This window comes from Gavia stellata, chromosome 17 (genome assembly GCF_030936135.1).
Source record: "Gavia stellata isolate bGavSte3 chromosome 17, bGavSte3.hap2, whole genome shotgun sequence".
Classification (NCBI taxonomy): domain Eukaryota; kingdom Metazoa; phylum Chordata; class Aves; order Gaviiformes; family Gaviidae; genus Gavia; species Gavia stellata.
In genome coordinates, this window is record NC_082610.1 from 9,648,586 (window position 1) to 9,668,369 (window position 19,784).

The 19,784-nt window shown below is 42.7% G+C and overlaps 1 protein-coding gene across 1 annotated transcript; it reads left to right on the top strand.

The window, feature by feature from the left end:
- Positions 1 to 1,546: 1,546 nt before the first annotated feature.
- Positions 1,547 to 19,781, top strand: TCP11L1 (t-complex 11 like 1). Its single transcript, XM_059826011.1, has 10 exons — positions 1,547 to 1,578; positions 5,273 to 5,438; positions 8,201 to 8,333; positions 11,851 to 11,971; positions 12,520 to 12,740; positions 13,823 to 13,959; positions 14,412 to 14,608; positions 14,956 to 15,137; positions 15,779 to 15,951; positions 16,162 to 19,781. Exons 2-10 carry the CDS (start codon positions 5,285 to 5,287, stop codon positions 16,395 to 16,397), a joined length of 1,554 nt encoding a protein of 517 aa, XP_059681994.1. The 5' UTR covers positions 1,547 to 1,578; positions 5,273 to 5,284; the 3' UTR covers positions 16,398 to 19,781.
- Positions 19,782 to 19,784: the final 3 nt, after the last annotated feature.

Consider the following 19,784-nt stretch of genomic DNA (forward strand, 5'->3'; position numbering starts at 1 on the left):
TCATTAGAGTTACTGTTGTAAGAAATCATAAATTTTATTCCATATGCAGTGTCGATGGAGCTCTGTTCTCTTTTAAAGCTAGTTTAATTGGGATCAAAGATAACTTAATCATGAAAACAAAGTATTAATAACTTACAAACCCATGCAATGAGCAGTTTTTTTTAAAAACAATCCTGTTTGAGATACTACTCTGTAACTCTTCAGTCCTGAGTGGCAACTGTTGCCACTGGTTACTGCTTCTCCAGAGTGCTTTCTCTGAAAGTGAGATGATGGCTTGTGTGCAGTAAGACAATGTATTACTGTATTCTGAGAGGGGATGGAAAGCAAACATGAGGCTTATTCTAGTCAGTTAGAAAGGACTTCCAAAATGTAATCTAAGAGTGTGGGGGAAGTGTAACCCTTTTAGAAGTTATTTTTTTGTAGTTCTTAGTTTTAACTGGAAGCTTTTGATTATAAATGCACTTTCTCAGAAAAAGTGGCTTAACCCACACTTGAAACTGTTGGGATGGAAAGGCAGTTTCTTGTTCTTAGAATTTCTGTTCCTATTTTTCTTAAGTTACTTGTGCTGTTGCATCAGTTGCCTCTTCAGCAGAAGTGTAGTCCCTTTCTAACTCCTGATTCTGTGTGCTGTCTGGGCTGACCTCACTGTTAAGAGGATGAGATTTCCATCTTGAAAATGAGTTCCTGCTTATGGGCATTGCCTGCTGGAGTACGAGTTCTGAATTACAGATGTCACTGCACTGTGTGAGTCACTGACTTGGCTTTGGTGCCAAGCTTGCTTTCAGACTACTGAGAAGCTGTCTGCGGAGAAGAACCAGGCAGGAGAGATGTTTGGGAGCGTTCACTGATGGGCACAAGGCAGGGCCAGCATGGCCTTTCCGCTACTTGGGTGTGATACAGCTCAACTGACAGTACCCCGCATTTGTTTGACGGGAGGGACTGATGGTCGCAGTGTGAGCTGGATAAGGTGTCTGTCAGTGAATACATCCCAGGGCGACTGCAACGAAAAGCCGTGGCTTCTTTCCCTGGTTGCCTTTGGCCTGGAACAGTGCCTTCCCTTGCTGGGTGCATTTCATCCGAATAAGCACAGTGCCACAGGGGCAGGCACCTGCTTATCTGTGTTAGAGTCCAGCTGGAGGCTATCGGGGTGCAGCTCTCGCTCTGGCCCAGCTCTGAGTGCTGCAGGCAGCTGCTCCTTGCTCAGTTACAGAGCGGCACACTCCCCCCGAAAAAAGGAGCGGTGAGCCGCGATATTGAGGGTTCTTACGCCCTCGGTACGGAGGAGAGTGCGGCCCCACCCCCGCCCCTCCAGGCCCACTTTGGGGGAAAAAATCCCAATGACCGCGGAGGGCGGCGGCAGCGCCTCCCGGCCCCGCCCCGGCGCGGGGGGGCGGCGGGGCCCGGCGCGGGGCGGGCCCTGGGGAGCCGCTCCCGCGCCGCTCGGCAGCCGCTGCGGCCCGCCCCTGCGCTGGGGCTGCGCCTCCGGCCCAGCCTCGCACCGCCGGCCGGCAGGAGGGAGCCGGGGCTGGGCGCCCGCCCCGTTAGAGCCGGTGGCCGCGGCTCCTTCTCCGCGCGGCGGTAAGGCGGCGGGGCCCGGGGTAGGCGGCGGGGCCCCGGCTGGCAGCGCAGCCCTGAGGCGGGGGGCGAGGCGGCTGGCGGCGGCTGGCGGCGGCGGGGAGGCGCGGCGCGGGGAGGCCGCCGGGCCTCCGCGGGCCTGGGGCGGCGGGGAGGGCCCCGGGCCCGGCAGGGCGGGGAGCGGGCTGCGGGCGGGGGGGCTGCCTGCGGGCCGGGGCCCGGGCAGGCCTGCCTCCGGGACGTGTTTGCTGGGGAAGGTGGCCGGGATTCAGTGCTGGCCGAGGGAGGCTGCTCATCCGCTCTTCCCTCCGCGCCATGCCCGTGTGGCGTCTGGAAAAACACCGCCCGGCTGCGCTGCAGGGGCTCGTTTTCCGTGTGGCCCGTTTGTGAGCCTCCGTGGCATCTGTGCCCGGCTGGGGAAGGGGAAAGCGCCGTGAAACTTCTGACCCCGCGTGAAAGCATTGCGGGCAAATGGGCGCCCGGTGCCGGGGAGGGCGAGGGAGCGGAGCGGTAACGTCGGTGCTGGGCGGTGCGGTACTGTGGTTAGGGCACCTTGCGTGCTGTCTTGGGGTAGGCCCTGCTGATGGCCTGGGGCTTCCAGGGCCTTGCACCGAGCAGGTTGCAGGTAGGGAGAACAGGAGAAGTTCACAAGCGTCCCTTTTGATTTGGAAGAGGGGCAGAGGACGGGCTGTAGCTTCAGCAGGCAGAGCTGCGGTGTAGCTTGCCTTTTAGTGGACTGTGAGGGAAAGCAGGTCTTGGTGTGGCCGGCGGACAGAGGGAAGAGGAGAGAGCTCAGCGTTGGAAGGGAGCTTGAAGAAAGGCGGCTTCAGGGCTTGTGCGTTTGGCCTGCAGGTAAGGGGAGTTGTCAAGTCTTATCTCAGACAGAGCAGTGGGGCCATGCTTGAAGTTAGGAGGAACTGGTGCAGTCTTGTGGGTGCTCCATAGAAGCACAGTGAAGTTTACTTCATGCTGGTGTGCATCAGATGATTTGAGGACCTTTGATGAAACTAACCAGTGGAACCTATTTTGTTTAAATTTTAACTTGTTGGGTTTTCTCTTGCACTTCTGTTTTTATTAACAATAAATTGAAGGAAAGTGCCAAGAAGTAGACTTTGTTCTATTAAGAGTCAGAATTGCTTCTGTGAAAGGGAAGATGATGATCGCACTTTTGGAAGAGGTATTGTCAAGCTTATTTACCCAGTGGAAAGAGGATTTGTTCTAGATGTGTTCTGGCAGATAATAGCAGTAATCCAGCAGAAAAGAGTAGACTATTGCAAACTAAACAACTAAACCAACAAGTGTGCCTGTTTACCTCATCTGCTGAACAGTCATTTGGTAGAATGACCCAGGAGTTCTTGTACCCCTTTCCACAGCTGAAATAGGACTTTTTTTTTTAACAGATGATATTTAAATGAGATTGTTCGTTTTGAGGCTGTAGCTCTTGATCTGCCATTTTACGGAAAGCGATACTTTAGGATGTAGTCTGCGTGGTGGGAATGATGGCCTGGTGTGCAAAGCCAGGGGTAGTAATCATGAGACTGATTATCGTCTTGGCCCTGTCGTTTATCTTCTGTGAGTCCTCAAGCAATTTAGCTCACACCTCAGTTTCCTCTCTGTAAGTAAGATATATATTATAATATTTCTCTACTTTCCTAAGGGTAGTGAGGATAAAGTGCAGTGAGAGATTGCAGGGCACTACGAAGTGTCATGTGCATTAACGAGCTAAGTGGGTCTTAGTTGAGTCATCTTTGTGCTTCAGATTTTGACTTCAGGAGGATGCTTTGTGGAAGAGGATGGATAGGAAGAGCAACTGTCTAGTCTGGTTGAATGAACATGGAAGCCTCTATGATAATGCTGTTATTCTAGCCAGATTCAACAACACGTTTCCCTCCTCTGTTTAACCAGTCCTATCTTACAGTTTCTTTTGCAACTGTTGGTATGATCTTCTCTATTAACTGCCTCTTTATTAACAGAGCTACTCGTCCTCTTGCTGCTAAAGTGTTTGCAGTAACAGACCTTTTGTCCGCTAGACTGGAGATCCACTTCTGGAGCACGTCACTGGTTTCCCACCAGGGGTTTCCCGCTGGTTTCACGCTTGCGTGCTGGTTTGGATGCCTTGTGTTACACCTAGCTGGAGGCTAGCTCTGCCTTGGTTAAAAGGGTGGCAATATGACTGCAGCTCTGCACAGACTACCGCTGTCTTGTCCCAGCTGGGATTGTCTGCGTGTGTGTGAAGGGGGAGGTGATGAAGCATTTGGGGCAGGGACATCAGTGACTCTGTTCCAGCTAGAGGTGGGGGCTAATATGTGGGTCTAATGATACCTGTACTGATGTCTTAGTTTTCCTGTGGAATTTATCCCATGCTTTTTATGCTTTGTTTTCTTTTCTAAAATAGAAATTCACGCAGTGCTGTGGACAAGTGTTGCATGTTGCTGTGTACCTCATGCATCTAGCAAGATGATGATCCTGAGTCATTGCTGTAGAGCAAAACCATTTCTTATATGCACTGAGCTTTCCACCTGTCCTGTAGAATCACATTGGCACAATCAATTTAAGCACTGATGGAGTAGGGTTAGTTATTTCAGCTGTTGTATGAAAACAAAAAAAATCTCAGTGCTGCATTTTGTATTTCTACACTGTTGCTTGCTTATGCTGCATCCTCTTCAGTGTAGTCTTTGGTGCTGCAAGTATTTTTTCCTAGTAGCTGTGAGGTGCCTCCGGAGATTGTCTCTCTGGCTGAGAGCTTGTTTCTTTCAGATTTTGAAATTGGGGTTGGTTGGATACCAGGTGAAAGAGGAAGTTGTTGTTTTTCCAGGAGCTTGCTTCCAGACTCTTCCTGACTTCCCACTTCACAGAACATCCAGGTTATTTAATTGAGTTAGAGACATCATATGCTCTCTAACAGATTTTTGTAAAATCAAAGTCTGAACAGTAGCTTTCTGTATGATAGAGAGTTTTCAATGATAAGATGTGCAAATTACGTTCTTCAGACGGAAATCTGAATATGAAATAAGTGAAGATAATGTCTCACCATTGTGAGACATGCTTTTCTAATGGTCATTTTTTCAGTGTAACTTTGGGTACACTGCAGGTATCTGTGTTGTAATATAAATATTCTTTAATAGTTAATGTTCAATAAAATAATAATTTAAATACTATAATTATGTTCTTTACTGTCTTAATGCTTTTATTAAAAAATACTCCTGATATTTTATGCAGTTGGGGCAGATCATCGTTCAGGAGTATGTTATGTTCAGAAAGCTTTATCATTATGTAGTGGGGAAATGTCTCATTTGGCATAATCTTTTTTCTAAAACATTTGTATTATTATTCTGAAGGTGTTTTTCACTGCTCTCTCATAAGCAATGTTAAGAAAGAAAATGAAATATATTTTTATTTGTCATCTGTATGCATTATGGTGAGGAAACAGTTTCAGATTTTTGAGAACTTACTAGGAATGCAGATTAAGTAAATGTTAACAGTGTGGAAAGCATCCCATTTTGTGTAAGATGGGAAGTGAATCATTGAGTCCAGGTCCCGTACCATTATGGGAACAACATCATATAATTCCTCATAAGATTCCTTTTATTCTTATTTTTTTGTTAATCAGGAGCACTCCTGGTGATGTTTTCCTACTCAGCCATGTCAGAAAATGCTTATTCATTCCCTTTTTCATCTTTTTTCTTTTTCTGAAAAGAACCAACTGAAAATGTCTCAGAATCCAGACAAGCCACATTCAAGTGAAGAAAAGTTGAGTGGTTTGGAGGATGGTCAAGAGGAGAGCTTGGACAACCCGGATCAGTCTATCAGAAAAAGAATACGACAGAGTGCTCCAGGGTCACACAGAGATGATGCGCCGAAGTGTAAGCAAAAGTGCTTTATTAAAAAAAGAAAATTCTATAATTTTTTTGGTGGAGGCAATCATGGCGTTTTATAGCATTCTGTGTGAGCCTGACTGTTTTGCGATTAAATATTGTGTGACTCCTGCCCATTTGGTTTGAAACAGTTTGTAACACCTTTCTCCTTGTTTTCTTTTAGTACTTAATTGTTCGCAATAACCATGTTGCTCTGAGCCACGTATATCTTAGATACCTTTGCGTGTCTGCAGTTACAAAAAGGATAAGCTCTACTCCAGTATATTCTGGCCAAACTGTTGCTGCTGTTTGTGTTTTCAGCTGAACCTTCTGGATTGTTGCAGCCTCTGTTTCTGATGCAGGGCAAGGAAGGCTGTTACCAACAAAGTAATGTCCTGTCACCCCCCTCTCAATACAGGTGGAAAGTTGTATATTTAATCTTAATACTATTTCTAGTGTCAAGCAGGACTGCATATTTTAAGTTTATTCCTAGGGCATATTTTTCTTTGTCATTCTGCTTTTAACATGAGAAGCTGGATGCAATATGGCTACCAATTGTTTCTGGCAAATCTATAGATAAAACCAAGGGGAAGTTTTCTGGTCCCAGAGATTCAATTCAAAGAGGCAGAATTGCTCAGATAACTAGTTCCAAATTTCTGTAGAGAGTGTCTAGCATGTAACATTTTATTTGTTGCATTCTTGTTAATAGTGTTCATTATTACTTGAGGTTTAGTGTTGTGTTTAGTGTCATGTTACACAGAGGGGATGTTCTGAGAGAGTTTATGTTCTTAGATCTTGCTGATTGCCTGATAGGAGACATGGTGTGTGTATGGAGAGATGCTTATGAACACGTGAAAGTAAAAAGCATAGCACAGTCTTGCACTGCCTTGTGCCACAAAGAAGTCATTGGTCACAAGCCCTCCCCTCTTGTAAGGAAGCAGATGTAATATGAGAATGAAGTAACATGATTTAAGAGCATTCTTTGGTAAATGAAAGAGTCTTAGTTTTTAGTGCATCCACTGCTAGAGTGAAGTCATTTGGCAGATGGACAAGAGCACTCTCATTCAGCTGTGAACTTTGTTGTGCTGCTAGTTCTTCTCAGACTATCAATCCTTGCTGTGTTCCCAGAGTCACTGTGCAAGCTGAAGCTCCAAGCAGAAGGAAATAAGGGTTTAAGAGCGCTGCATGAAAAGAGCAAGACATTAATGAAAAATTAGCACATTGGAACCATACTGTATATAGTTGGAACAGCTTTGAATGGCAGACAAGTGATGGACAGTTAGTTTTAAAGGACCTTTTCTATGTTACTAGCTTAAGTCCGCTCAAACTGGATTATCAAATGAGGCAAACGTGATTGTTTGCCTAAAGCATACCTCGGTGAACCCAGCCTGTGAAGATGCCTGGTTGGTTTCTTTCATTTTGAGAATTAGTATGTCGCTTCTATGCCCGGACTGTAGTTGAAGTGAACGAAGTAGAGAGGAATTGATCCATTAGGGCAATTCTGTTGTGGCTCTTTTCCCCTCTTCTGCTTCGCTGGATGTTCTCTGGAGGAGCCAAGATGAACCTTGCCATTTTTGTCCTCCTCACCCAAGCACACTAGTGATTTAGCCTTCTCCTTTTTCTCACATACCTGGACCAGGGAAGAGCTGTGGTGCTTCCCCTAACTTTTGGCGAGGCGTTGCAGGGCACCCACATGTGTGCTGCTTGCACTGGTGCTAGCACAGCTGGGAGGACTCTTTACCACAAAGAATCAGTGGCAACAGGTTTCAGTTGGCTTCAGTGGGGATGGGATTACTCCCCTAACCAGCATGGCCTACACCCTTGGCACCTTCTCTGCCTTTATGTTGACTTGTTTTTAGGGCTGTGACACTTGCTGCACTACAGCAATGCCAATAGTGTCCCAGGAGGATGTTAGGTAGTCTGGAACAATTAGGACCTGTAATTCCCACTGCATCCAGGAAGTAAGTTAAGTTTTCTGAAACTGTCCCTCTTCTACCGCCTAGATTTCTACAGTCAGTCACTACCTTTGTCTCCTGCCTAATGAAAACTGGCCTGTTTTTTCAGGTTTGGCCTTTCTCCTGCTCACTTGTATGCCCCAGGGCCCAATTTGAAGCTGCTTGTTCATCCGTGTCAGTCCCAAATGCCTGCCAGAGGAAGAAGTCTTAGGCATTGGTGCTGGGACTAGGTCCTGATGTCCTTTGTCACTTGGACGGTGGCCTCTGGGAAAAAGGAGTGGGGAGAAGTGCCAGTTGCACGGGAAGTAGTGAGAGTAATTAGCTACTAGTACGTTATTGCTTAATGTTAATGGTGGTTTGTTTGCCAACTGCTTTAGAGATGAGGTCACTTCCTTGAAAAATATAAAATTGAAATGGCAACATCTGCACAATAATAAGGGAAATAGTGCAGTGAAAATACTAGTATTTTTAATGATTTCTTCCTATGGAGAAAGATGATATTAAGCAATCCTAAAGAAGTGGGGTGTTGGGTGTGAGGTTTGTTTTTGTTTTTGAAAAGAGCTTGATGGAATTTGGAAGCAATTGACTTCGAGAATATCAACTTGGGCTCACTCCTTTGTTTCCTGTAATACTCCAAACCTGTGTGTCATCTGCCAGCTGGGAAGAGGAAGGGAAGGAAGGGAGAAGAATCTTCAGATGATAATGTCTTTTGGCCCTTTGTACTGTCAAGAAGGTGGAAAGGGTCCAAAAGTATTAGCAGACTTTTTTCCACAGACTTTTATAGGTAATTGTCTGACAATTTAATTTATGTTGCAGCTAGTCCTCCTCGGCCTGTGTCAATAGAAGAGCTCATGGAAACAGCTAAGGGAGTAACCAATATGGCATTAGCACACGAAATTGTTGTTAATGGAGACTTCCAGATAAAACCAGCTGAATTACCAGAACACAGGTAAGATTGTTACCAGACAGATACATAAATTAAATTTGCATTTGTAGAACTTCAGAACAGCTCTAATGGATCAGGTGAAGGCTCTGGCTAGTATCCTGTCTGACAGTGCCTGACACGAGATAGGAAAGAGCATAAGAAGAATCACACAGAATCACTAAGGTTGGAAAAGACCTGAAAGATCATCAAGTCCAACCATTACAAAAAAAAAAAAAAACCAAACAAAAAAAAACAAAAAAAAAACCCACACAAAAACCACCACACAAAAAACCACCCACACCACACAGCACCATGCCCATCAAGCCATGTCCCACAATGTCACGTCCACACGCTCCTTGAATAGCTCCAGGGAGGGTGATTCCACCACCTCCCTGGGCAGTCTATTCCATTGTGTTACCACTCTCTCAGTAAAGAAATTTTTCCTAATATCCAGTCTGTATCTCCCCTGGCGCAACTTGAGGCCATTTCCTCTTGTCCTGTCACTCAGAAGAATGTCAGCATGCAGTTCTGCTTCCTCAGAAATGTGTGTGTGAAAGTTGAACCTCTTGGAGTAATTGTTTGGGCATGTGTGGTGCAAATCCCAGTGGTGTGGTTCCAGCCGGTGTCCCCTTGTCCCAGGAGCCTGAGACTGCAGTCTTCAGAATACCCAAGTCTAGCTGCAGATGCAGGTAGTGCTCTTAGCATCTTTTAAACTTTCACTGCCTGTGGTAGTAAGATGAAACTGATCATTTTAGCTTTTTCTGAGCCTAATGTCTGTTTTCCAGAGATTTTTTTGAGAAGAGATTCCTATGTTTTATTAGGTTAGTCCTTTCTCCTTTTAAGTTTGAAGTCTTTCCCTCTCTTTCTGACCTACAGTAATTCTATCCCCTGCTGAGAGGGGAGGGGGAGAGGGAGAACAGAAGAGGCCTTGACGTCTGGTCGCATATTGGCCCGAGTAGCTGACCCAGTTCTGATGTCTGGTTGCGTATTGGCCCGCGTAGCTGACCGAGTCCTATCGACAGATGCTTCACCTGCTGTTCCTTTTTCTTTCACACACAGAGATGTGACTGACAATGTGTTTCCTGGCTAATTTGTGAAAGTTGAGTGCATGTTTAATGGAAGAAGCTTGGTCCACATTGGAACCAGTGTTGTCTGTAGGTGTCTACGTTTGAGAGAGAGACCCCAGAGCACATTACCTTCATGGGTGCTGCAGGAGGATATGCTATGGATGGCTCTTAGAAGACTGGCATTGGTTGTCCTCTATAGGAAGTGGTCGTTCTGAGACAAAAGGTCTGATGCCCATCTCCACTGAAACAAAGTGATGGTGGTTCTTGTTAGTATTAGTAGTGAGAGGATGTTGTTTGGAACTAGAATGGTCCCTGACTGAAAAGGGAGTAATGGGAACAGTCTCATCTTCCCTTCTCACCTGGACTATTCCTGTCTTTCCAGCTCTGACGCCAGCGTATTATACCAGTGGTGTTTTATTAATGGCTGTGGACTGCTAAACAATAGTAATGAAAGAAAATACACTCATGCCATTAAATACACTGAACCTCCTGGTCCCAGCAGGAATTGCCTTTGAGTAAGGGTTGAATGGAGCGGATGAGGGTCTTTGCTATACTTTGTTCACTTGTCTCAGCCTCTGAGTTGGTAGGAAATGGAATCGTGGCCCCCTTAAATGCTGAGGACAAACAACGTTTAACTGAGCTAGCACATGACAATAGACATCTCTGTTGTCCATCAAGACTCACATACTTTAGAGCTCAAGTAGTGATTTGATCTGCCTTCTCAGTACTGTCTTTCAGTGTCTGCTTTGTCTGTTAGACAGACCCAGGCAGTGGGTCCAGTCTTCCTTTGTCACCTTACTTGCAGGTCACCTGCACTTCACGTGTCGTCCCATGAACTGGGACCCGTCTCTAGCCTGCACAAATGCTGCCTCTGAAGCAAGCATTTGGGAAGTACACCTGAGACATGCAAAGCTCTTTCTCCTCCTTCTACATTATCTTCTCTGTCCCAGCATCTTTTGGGGGAACTTCCGTCAGGTGTTTTCTGCTCAGCAGTTGATGGCTGAGAATAAATGCTTCATCTAAAGTCCCTCAGTTAAGAGGGTGCTGTTCTATTCGGTGCCTGCTTCTGCTCTGTGTTCCTTCACATGGACTTCTCACATGAAAATGTCCTGTGATAATGCATAACTTTTCTGGTGTGCCTCAGTGCCATAAAATTGATCTCAGCATTTTTCAGGGAAGAAGGATTTTAGCATGTTTTCTTTTTTCCATCCTTTCTTCTTTCCCCACCCCCTTTAAAAGAAAAAAAAAAAAAGGCGGGAAGGAGCTGGGGACCTATGCTGTGCTTTGGAAACTTGGATGCGTTTGCTCACTGATGCTGAGAGCTGTGGCTGTAGTTGTTCCCCAGAGTGGCCGATGTGCTTCTCTTCACCTGATCACAGGCACAGATGTACCGCAGAGGTCACCTTGCTCAGGAGTGCCTGGGCTTTGTGATGGGCCAGGCCTGCTTTAGTACCGGATCCCGGTATTTGGCTTTTGTGGGGGTTTTGGGTACAGCTATTTACCACCTAGAAAAGAAAGAGCGGTCCTTCAGGTTTTGCTTGAAGAGGGACTCTGGAATCATGCTTCGATTGAACGTTTTGTGTGTGCGTGTCTAGCTTAGAATCCCCAGCAGCTTGCATGTTTGTGCAGACAAGTGGTTGGAGGAGAGAGCAGTTGTGACTGTACTTGCAGTTGTGTGCACTGTCGGTAGAGCACGCATTGGCTAGTTTTAGAGAGCCACAGGGCGTAAGTGCCCCTGGGCGCTGCCTGAACCTCAGCTGCACATGAAGTCAGAGTCTTGGGAATCTGGTGTTTGTTGCGGGCATTCTCTGTGTGCGTGCGTGTACGTGAGAGCATTTTACTTCAGTGCTGAAGTTAAACCTGGTGTGAACAGGAGCCTGCCTGCTGAAGAGGAGTAACGTTCAGTATTTTGAATTAGGAATTGGTACTGAAGCAGTGGAATTAATTTATTTTTTTTACACAAACTGAACTGGGCCCTTATCTCAGAGTAGTTGCAATATTTATGCGTTGAAATGCAGAAGCTTTTGTGTCAGGGAAGTTACTTCATTTCTATTAGGTTTACTTCATGAATTTTACTTAGTAGCATTGCATTTCCTAAGTGAGGCTTTCGAAAGGGACATGAATACTGGTCTTTTGAAGACAAGCTGTAATTTTTGTGATTTCTTTTTTTTTCCTCCCAGTTGTTTTCTTTAGAGGTAGCATATGATAGATACTTTCAAGGATTTTAATTTGTAGCTGCCTTTGCCTGTGTGTAACCCTTTATTAGGATATAAGCTGTTCCAAATCCTGTGTCCAGTTTTTCTTGCTCTTCTGAGTAACTTAAAATGACAGATCTCTTCTCTGTTAATCGTCATATATTCATTATTACATTATATTCATATTATTACATGCTGTTCCTCAGGAGCTGCAGGTTATCTGTGTAAGGTGATGCAGAGACAAGTATTGTTCTTTTAACTGGTCATATTTACCCACAGCTTAGAAAAAAAAGTAAGAGATATTGTGCATAAAGCTTTCTGGGATTGTCTGGAAGCTCAGCTAAAGGAAGATCCACCGACATATGACCATGCAATTAAACTATTGGGAGAAATTAAAGAGGTAAGATGATGTCATATCAAGGTAACTTACTGAATTTGTGTAGCTGCGTTGATATGAATGGACGAAAGTGGTTGAAGTTTGGCTTTTCGTAAAGGACTCTCTTGATCGTCTTCATTGCTGTATCATTGTCTGTGAACATACATAAGTTGTATAACCCCAGGGGAGAAATTTGAATGTAAAGACACATGCAAAACTATGTAAGATGAATAAAAGTTAAGTAATACCATTTTCATAATTTCAAGCTTCCTTCATGTTATGACAGTGGTATTAGTTACGGAATCAATTAGATGCCCCAACACTGGGCTGACAAAACCATGTGCAATAGTCTTAAGTACAATCTGTACTACAGAGTATTTACCACTTAGTAACCTCAGTATCATACAAAATGAGGTGAAACACTTGGAGCTGGTGAATAGTTGATTAAAAAAAATCAGTTCAAATAAAAAGTGGGTTTATTATTTCAAATAAAAAGTAGCTTCATAACTGTTTTGATCCTTGTAGTCTTTGATATGTAGAACTAATGCACTGTTAAAAACTTTCTATTTCAGAATCTTCTGTCTTTCTTGTTGCCTGGTCATACTAGACTGAGAAGCCAGATTACAGAAGTTCTTGATCTAGATTTGATAAAACAGGAGGCAGAGAATGGGGCCCTTGATATTTCTAAGTTGGTCGAATTTGTTATTGGGATGATGGGGTCTCTCTGTGCCCCAGCTCGAGATGAAGAAATTAAGAAACTGAAAGATATTAATGAAATAGTTCCTCTGTTCAGGTACTGAAATGGTATTTATTAGTCATGTTCAGAGTCCCTTAAATAATTTGGGGGGGGGGGGGGGGGGGGGTGGTGGTTTCCAGCAGCGCAACCTGCAAATCTTTGTAGAAAAAGAGGGAGAGGGATACAGTTGTGGGTGTGAAGGGGAGAGGTGCTCCAGAAGTCTTTAACAAGGACCCTCTTTGTTCTGGTAAATTGGAGTATTTGTCTGGCTCCTGCATGTCACTGAAGGACATTTTCTTAAATGCCAAATGCATATAAGCCTTAAGATAGCAGGTGAATGGTCAGTTTGTATCAGAATAAATTCTAGAAATAATATTGACAGCAGAAGGGGGCAAAAAGCAAGCAGGAGCATAGGAACAAAGATACTGTTGTTCTCCAAACAGTTCTTCCTTTCCCCTCCAATTCAGCTCTCTTTACCCCCCCACCTCACTCCCTGTATAATACCCTTTCAGTTCTAAAGGATATGTACATACCACACCTGGGAGCACAGAGGCTTCTGCTTTGTCACCATATTCTCAGTTGAACAGCTCAAGGTCTCAATAGTTAGAAGAAATTTCATTAACCTTGCTGTTTTCTAATTTGATAAGCTTCCAAGAGTTCAGGATTGACTTGGCAGAAATATTGCCAGCAGGAATTAGGTTGCTTTGAAATGAAGGTGGTGTGTTTCCCCCTCCCTTTTTTCCCCCTTGGGGCTGATTATTCACTTCCCACTGAGATGGGCTTTATAGGCTGCCAACAGAGATAGTATGCAAGCTTGGAAATCCAGATATCTTTTATGTATTCAACATACGATATTGCACATCCTGGGAAATACAATCTATGGACCTAATAAAGTTAATTCCATGGAGGCTTTTTTGCAGGAGAGCAAGTTTTAGTTCCTACTTGGAAGAGGCACATGCATGCGTGTACATGCTTGCTCAAGCTTTCTCTCTGTCTTGTGCTCTTAAATTGTTAAGCACCCTGTTAATGTTTCCCATGCATGTTTTTGCTCTTTCCTTAGACAATCTGTAATAAATCTTGTAAATAGTACCTCATAAACATCTGCAGCCTTGAATAACTTTTTCTGTTTGTTTGTTTAGAGCAATTTTCTCTGTATTAGACCTAATGAAAATGGATATGGCAAACTTCGCTGTCAGTAGTATTAGGCCAAAATTAATGCAGCAGTCTGCTGAATATGAAAGAAAGAAGTTTCAGGAGTTTCTTGAGAAACAGCCAAGTATGACTTTGTTCCTTTCTTTCTTCCCCTCTGACCTCCCAGTAAACTGCGTGTCTTTGCTTGTAGATCATGAAAAGAAATCAGATTTTTTTGTAAGTTCTAGAATTCATATGGTAAATGACAGCTTGTGCCCCAAAACTGTGGTTTGAAAAAATCTGCCAAAACAACAGTTCTGCACTTAGTACGTTGGAGTTTAGTTTCATTTCAATACAGTGTAGGGCATAATTAGCTAGCATCATCTCACCTCCAATTTCCTGTAGCTGTGTCATTTTAATTTTGTTTTAGATGTTCTGCTTAATGCCATAAATGAAATGCATGTCGACAACTGATATCATGGGTATCAGTAATAGTAACTAATGGGATTATTTGGAAATTATTGGTGGAGAAACCTAACTTTGAAAAGGAATTTTCTTAAGAAGTTTTTTTTTTTTTTCCCCCCCCTGCTTTTCCAGATTCTTTAGACCTTGTCACAAGGTGGTTGCAAGAAGCAGCAGATGATCTTGCAAAGCTGAAATGTAACATGTTGCCTCCCCACTGTAGTGGTGATGGTGCCACTGGTGGAGCTTCCGCCTTATGCTCCACTGCTGTACAAAATCAGGCCTATCTGAAGCTCCTAAAGTGGGATCATGTAAACAGGCCTTTTCCAGAAGTAGGTATTTAACAGAAAAATCGATTTCTGTGCTTGTTTTACTTTTCTATTTCTGGGCTATAACAGAAGCTGTGTGGATTTGTAACCTTGCAACAAGTACAATACTAAAACATTTCTCTTGATGGAGAGCTCTTCTGATAGGTACTTCTTTTTCAGTGTGGAAACTTACTTAGTTGGAAAAGAGGAGTTAATGCTTTCCATTTTGTTCCTGTTACCTGCTGAGCCTGTGTTGCTCTTTTCTGTGTCTCTGCCTTGTCTTCACTGCTGTGAATAGGTAGGCATCAGAATGTCACTTGGCAGCCCAGCATTCTGACTTTATTCTGTGCTGGCTTCCTCATTCTTTGCAGACAGTGCTAATGGACCAGACCCGCTTTCAGGAAATACAGCTGGAGCTGGAGCAGCTCCTCTTGACTGGGACTGTCCTTCTGGTCACGTTCAGTGCAGCAGGCTCGGCACTCATTGATATGCCTGGATTTGCTGAGAAAATCAAAACCATTGTCAAGGTGCTGCTGACAGGAATGCATCTTCCGTGAGTATTAAATAACCCTAGTCACACAGAGGCAGGTGTAGTTCTGTTTTCACCCTAGTAAATAGTTAGTTTAAGCCTCTCTCTTGCTGTGGACTGCAGAATATGTGGAGTAAGTGCTGAGGGCTTTTTATGAGCCCAGGCTGACAGTTTTTACTTGGACACAACTGTATTTTCTTGCTCTGTACATGCTCCTTTTTTCAGAGTATGCTTTTCATGATGGTTGGCACATGAGAGTGCAAGCAGCTAACCATGCTCACAGTTTGGGCCAGGCTCCCTCGAGAATTTGAGTGTGGTACAGTAAGTTGCTTGCAGATTTAGAATGATTGCTGTGCACATTTCGGGTTGATAACTGTTTTTTGAATTAGTCAGAGCTGTCTGTGTAGGCAGAAAGTCAGCTCTTGTGTGGATTGTTCAGGCTGGAAATCTTTAATGCTATCCTACCTCCTTCTTGTATATCTCAACTTTATTTTTCATATGTATAAAATGTGTTATTCTTCATAGTTCTGGCTTTATCTGGATTACACTTCTTCCATTGCATTTGATAAATAAGGCAACTATAATTGGATAGTTTGTTTTTAAAAGGTGGGGGAAAAGGTGAATAGCTAACATAGCTAAGTAATGTTCTACTCCACATTCTCTAGCTCCTTTAACCTGCAGGAATCTTTGGCTACCATTGGTGAAAAGGTGTGTGCTGAAGTTAACAGCTGCCTTTCCCAGCACGGGTTTACACCATTTTCAGCTGAGAGAGAGACTGGACTTAAAGGACAAATCCAAGCAGTGGCCAATCCGGATAACACCATATGCAAGCTGATAGGTATGCTTTGACAAAAATGCTCTGTTCTCAAGTGACAACCCGTCTGTCTTAGTAAAACTGTTGGTGGCATGTCATGCATGGCTTCTCATTTAATGTTTCAACCACTTGTTTACTATGTTCAGGCTTTCTGTATTTTACATGGGATTACACTATTTCTAATTGACTGTCTCTTTTGAAAACAAACCAAACCCCTTGGTCCAATTTTTCCAGATTGTCGAATTGAAAAGTTTCTGGAGAATTATCTTGCATCTAGTCACCAGAAATCATTACCTGCTATTCCTGGAGGATTAGGCCCTATTCAAAGAGAGCTGGAAGAGATTGCTGTCAAGTATGTTCGTCTTGTCAACTACAACAAAATGGTCTTCAGCCCTTACTATGATGCAGTCCTTAGCAAAATACTGGCTAAGGAAGAATCCCAACTTGTAGGGAAGCCAGAAGAATTGTAAGACCAGTTTGTATGCTACCAATACGGTATTGTCAGTTATTTTAAAAAATTGCACCAATATTTGTCTAGAAAAACAGCTTTTCATGTAAATACTGGTTCCTTTTAATTCACTAGTGATGACTGATGAGGAAAATACATGAGATGCAAAAAGGGTTCTGAAGTAAATAATGAAAGAGATGCATTTTTAATGTAAGTATGCAACCGGAGGGGGGATGTCTTGGTAGTTTTCTGGCTGCAATTTTTAGATGTTTGAGCTGATGCTAGGTAGGCCAAGTTTTAAGAACCAAATTTTGTATTTAAGTGGCTCATTTTAGGGCGTTTTACTCTTAATTTACCGTGAATTTAGTTTAATTAATCCAGAGCAGATTAGCAATGGTCCTTCCCAGAAGGGGTGATTTGGCTTAAAAAAAATAGTAATCTTATTAAAGACTTAAGAAGAAAGCCAAAATTCTAGGTAAGAGAAACTTTTAACAGGCAAAAAACAAAGCCAAACAGCACTTTATTGTAACATTATGGTTAGTGTGGTAGGCTACTAGTTTTTTCTGCATTTTACTGCATTTTTAATAGCATTTTTTTGCTGTTTACCTGAAGATGTTACAAAACACATAATATATTTTTGTAGCAAATTTTCTGGTTATTGGGTAACTGTCCTCTGCTATGTACAGTACTTGCAAAGGTGGCAATCTTATAGATTGCAGCTGTATTTATCTCTTGTAAAGACTTCAGAAGGGCAGAGCTAAAATGTTTTGATAAAAGTGGCATTTCTTACCTTTTTTTTTGCTAGTAGTTTACTCCTTTTTATGTGAAATACTAATTTTAAAGTAAATCTTTGTCATTTTCAGAAGGTGGATTTAAAGTGTGTGAAACTTTAGCCTAAAAGTTTTATTTGTTTTTTAAAACTACAACTGGAGATGGTTGCATATTCAATCACGTCTTCAAAAATAACCAGGAAGTGCAGAGCACTGTCGGACGTATAAGTGATTTTAATGTACTGAGAGAAGTAAGTAATTTAATGTTAGTTTGAATATACAGGGAATATTTTCAGTAAAAGAATTTTTTCACTTTGTAGAGGTGTTCTTGAAACTTAAAATATTTGTAGGTCTTGAATTTAATTAGCTCGTGTTGTATAGATGAGTGTTCACAGAAGAGCGCAATGATCTTACAGCCTTATTGCAGTTTCAAACTCAGCTAGGAGGTAAGTACATGTGAAATTTTCCGCTAGTTGAGCACAACGCTGTATTACAGTAATCAAAATTTGATGATTTTATGAAAGCAAAGTTCATAAACAGTAAGTGTCCCAAGTACTAGACTATCCAAAATAGAAGGTATTGTCTTCTTTCAAAAAAACCCAACAAGTTATGTAAAATAAATAAACGGGCCCTTTTATTGCTAACATCCAGGTTCATTTTATTAATCAATCAACCAGTCGACCTAAATAATAGAACTTCCAGAAGGAAGCACTTGATTATCTATCAGTGTTGATGCTTCCCTTTCCAGTTTTCCTTTAAATGTCAGCGCAGATACAGCTGCACTAACTTTGAGTTTGGAGGAAGGTGGGATAAGTAAGACCTTTTATTCTGTATTAGCCTATGCAACTATAAAATGAATCTTTTCTCATTCATTACAAACCCCCTTCCCCAAGGAAAAAAAAACACCAAAACCCTGTAAGAGATCACCAGCTCAGACAAGTGACTTTTCTCTTGGCTAAATGTACTCGGATAGTAAAATGGATGTCTGTCTTTGAATCTTTCTTTGATAACTTAAAAATGAATAGGTTGGTTAGCCAGAAAAAAAGTTCTGAGTAGGTTTTTGGTGTGGTCTATTTCATTGTTTGAATCAGTAGAGGATACTACAGAGGTCTTCAAGATTGCTGCATCTGCTTACTGTACTTTGTTATTAGTGCAGGATTCACCTCAAAATACAGCCTAGAGCTCTGCAGCTCCAAAAGATTAATTCAGTAGTCTGTGTAACAAACCAAAAGAGCTACCAGAAGCATTATTGCTAGAGATACAAAAAAAATAACTGAGACAAAGCTGGTTTCATTTTTGTTAAATGAGAGTTGCAGAAGTTATAAATTGCTGCTGTTGTTTTATATTTTAGTATTGTCTAGAAGCTGCCTTTAAAGGCCCCTGTGAATTATGCATACTACAAAAATTTAGATGCTCTAGGGGATGATCTCAGGGATGGGGGGAGGAACAATATCATGGTGAAACAACACACTTACTTAGAAAAGGCTCTGAAAAGTACGTGACTGATGCCAGCACGAATGGGACTGCATTATCAATAGATAAAATTGTACTTGCTTAATCTAGGAGATGGCTACTCCCGGTTCTGGAATTCAGGGTCCAGATGTCCGTGACGGCTAACTCCTGCTTGCTCTGACATCGAAGCATGGATTGTGCTGCCACTAGTGCATGCGTATTGCTCGCAGGGTCGATAACAGTAAGTCCCATCTCTCCTTGCAGCAGGGGTTTCATCCCAAGGCGTCATGTAGAAAAAGAGTGCAGTACCCACCTCTGGCTCAATCTCACCTTTGGGGGTCCACACAGGGGGAAGGAGCGCCTCCGTGGGTGGGCGTTGTAGGCCTTTCAGCAGTAAAGATCTAAAGAGACTGTAACAAATCCCCACAAGTACAAATCATGTTAGTGATCTTCCCAGGTTGTTATTTTAATGATAGTGGTTGACAAATAGTTTCTCTACATCCTCTTTAAAAGAAATAGGGAGAAACGATTAAGTGACAAAGCAAAAAAGAAATTCTAGGTTGATAAGGCCAGACCATACCTCCATGTGAACGTTTGCAGTTATAAATACAGTGTTTCACCTTTCAGTCTGGTCGACAGGAGCACTGACCTACAGACATCTATACTGCTGGTGGTGGGAATGTTTTTCAACTTGTCAGAGTATCTGAATTTCCTGTAGTCTGGGGGGTTCTTACGGTCTTATCAGAGTGCAATTCTGAATAGTCAATTACAAGTTAAAATCTAAAGTACGCATAGAAACTGCTTCGAAAGTTCATATAGTGTTTTTCTTAGCTTGCTTGAAAATACCAGGTTAAACTATGTAGCTAATATATTAACATTTAGCTTTGTACATTAAGTGGAAGACCAATGCAGTTATCCAGGAACAGATTGTGATACTAGAACTCCTGGACAATCCACATTAGAAATACGTACCGAGTTTGTCTTACAATGCTGTCTTCTTTAAACAGTCATGGAATTAAAAGCAAAAGTATACTGTATCCTCTAGAAAAATGGAAAAAACTAATTTTAATATGTATGCTCTGATCAATTTCCTGTGATGGTCTTATTAACATCGCTTTTGAAGTGGCTGAGTAATATTTAAGAAGTAACTTGTTGTGTTTGAATAAAACCAGAATGAGGCATGATGT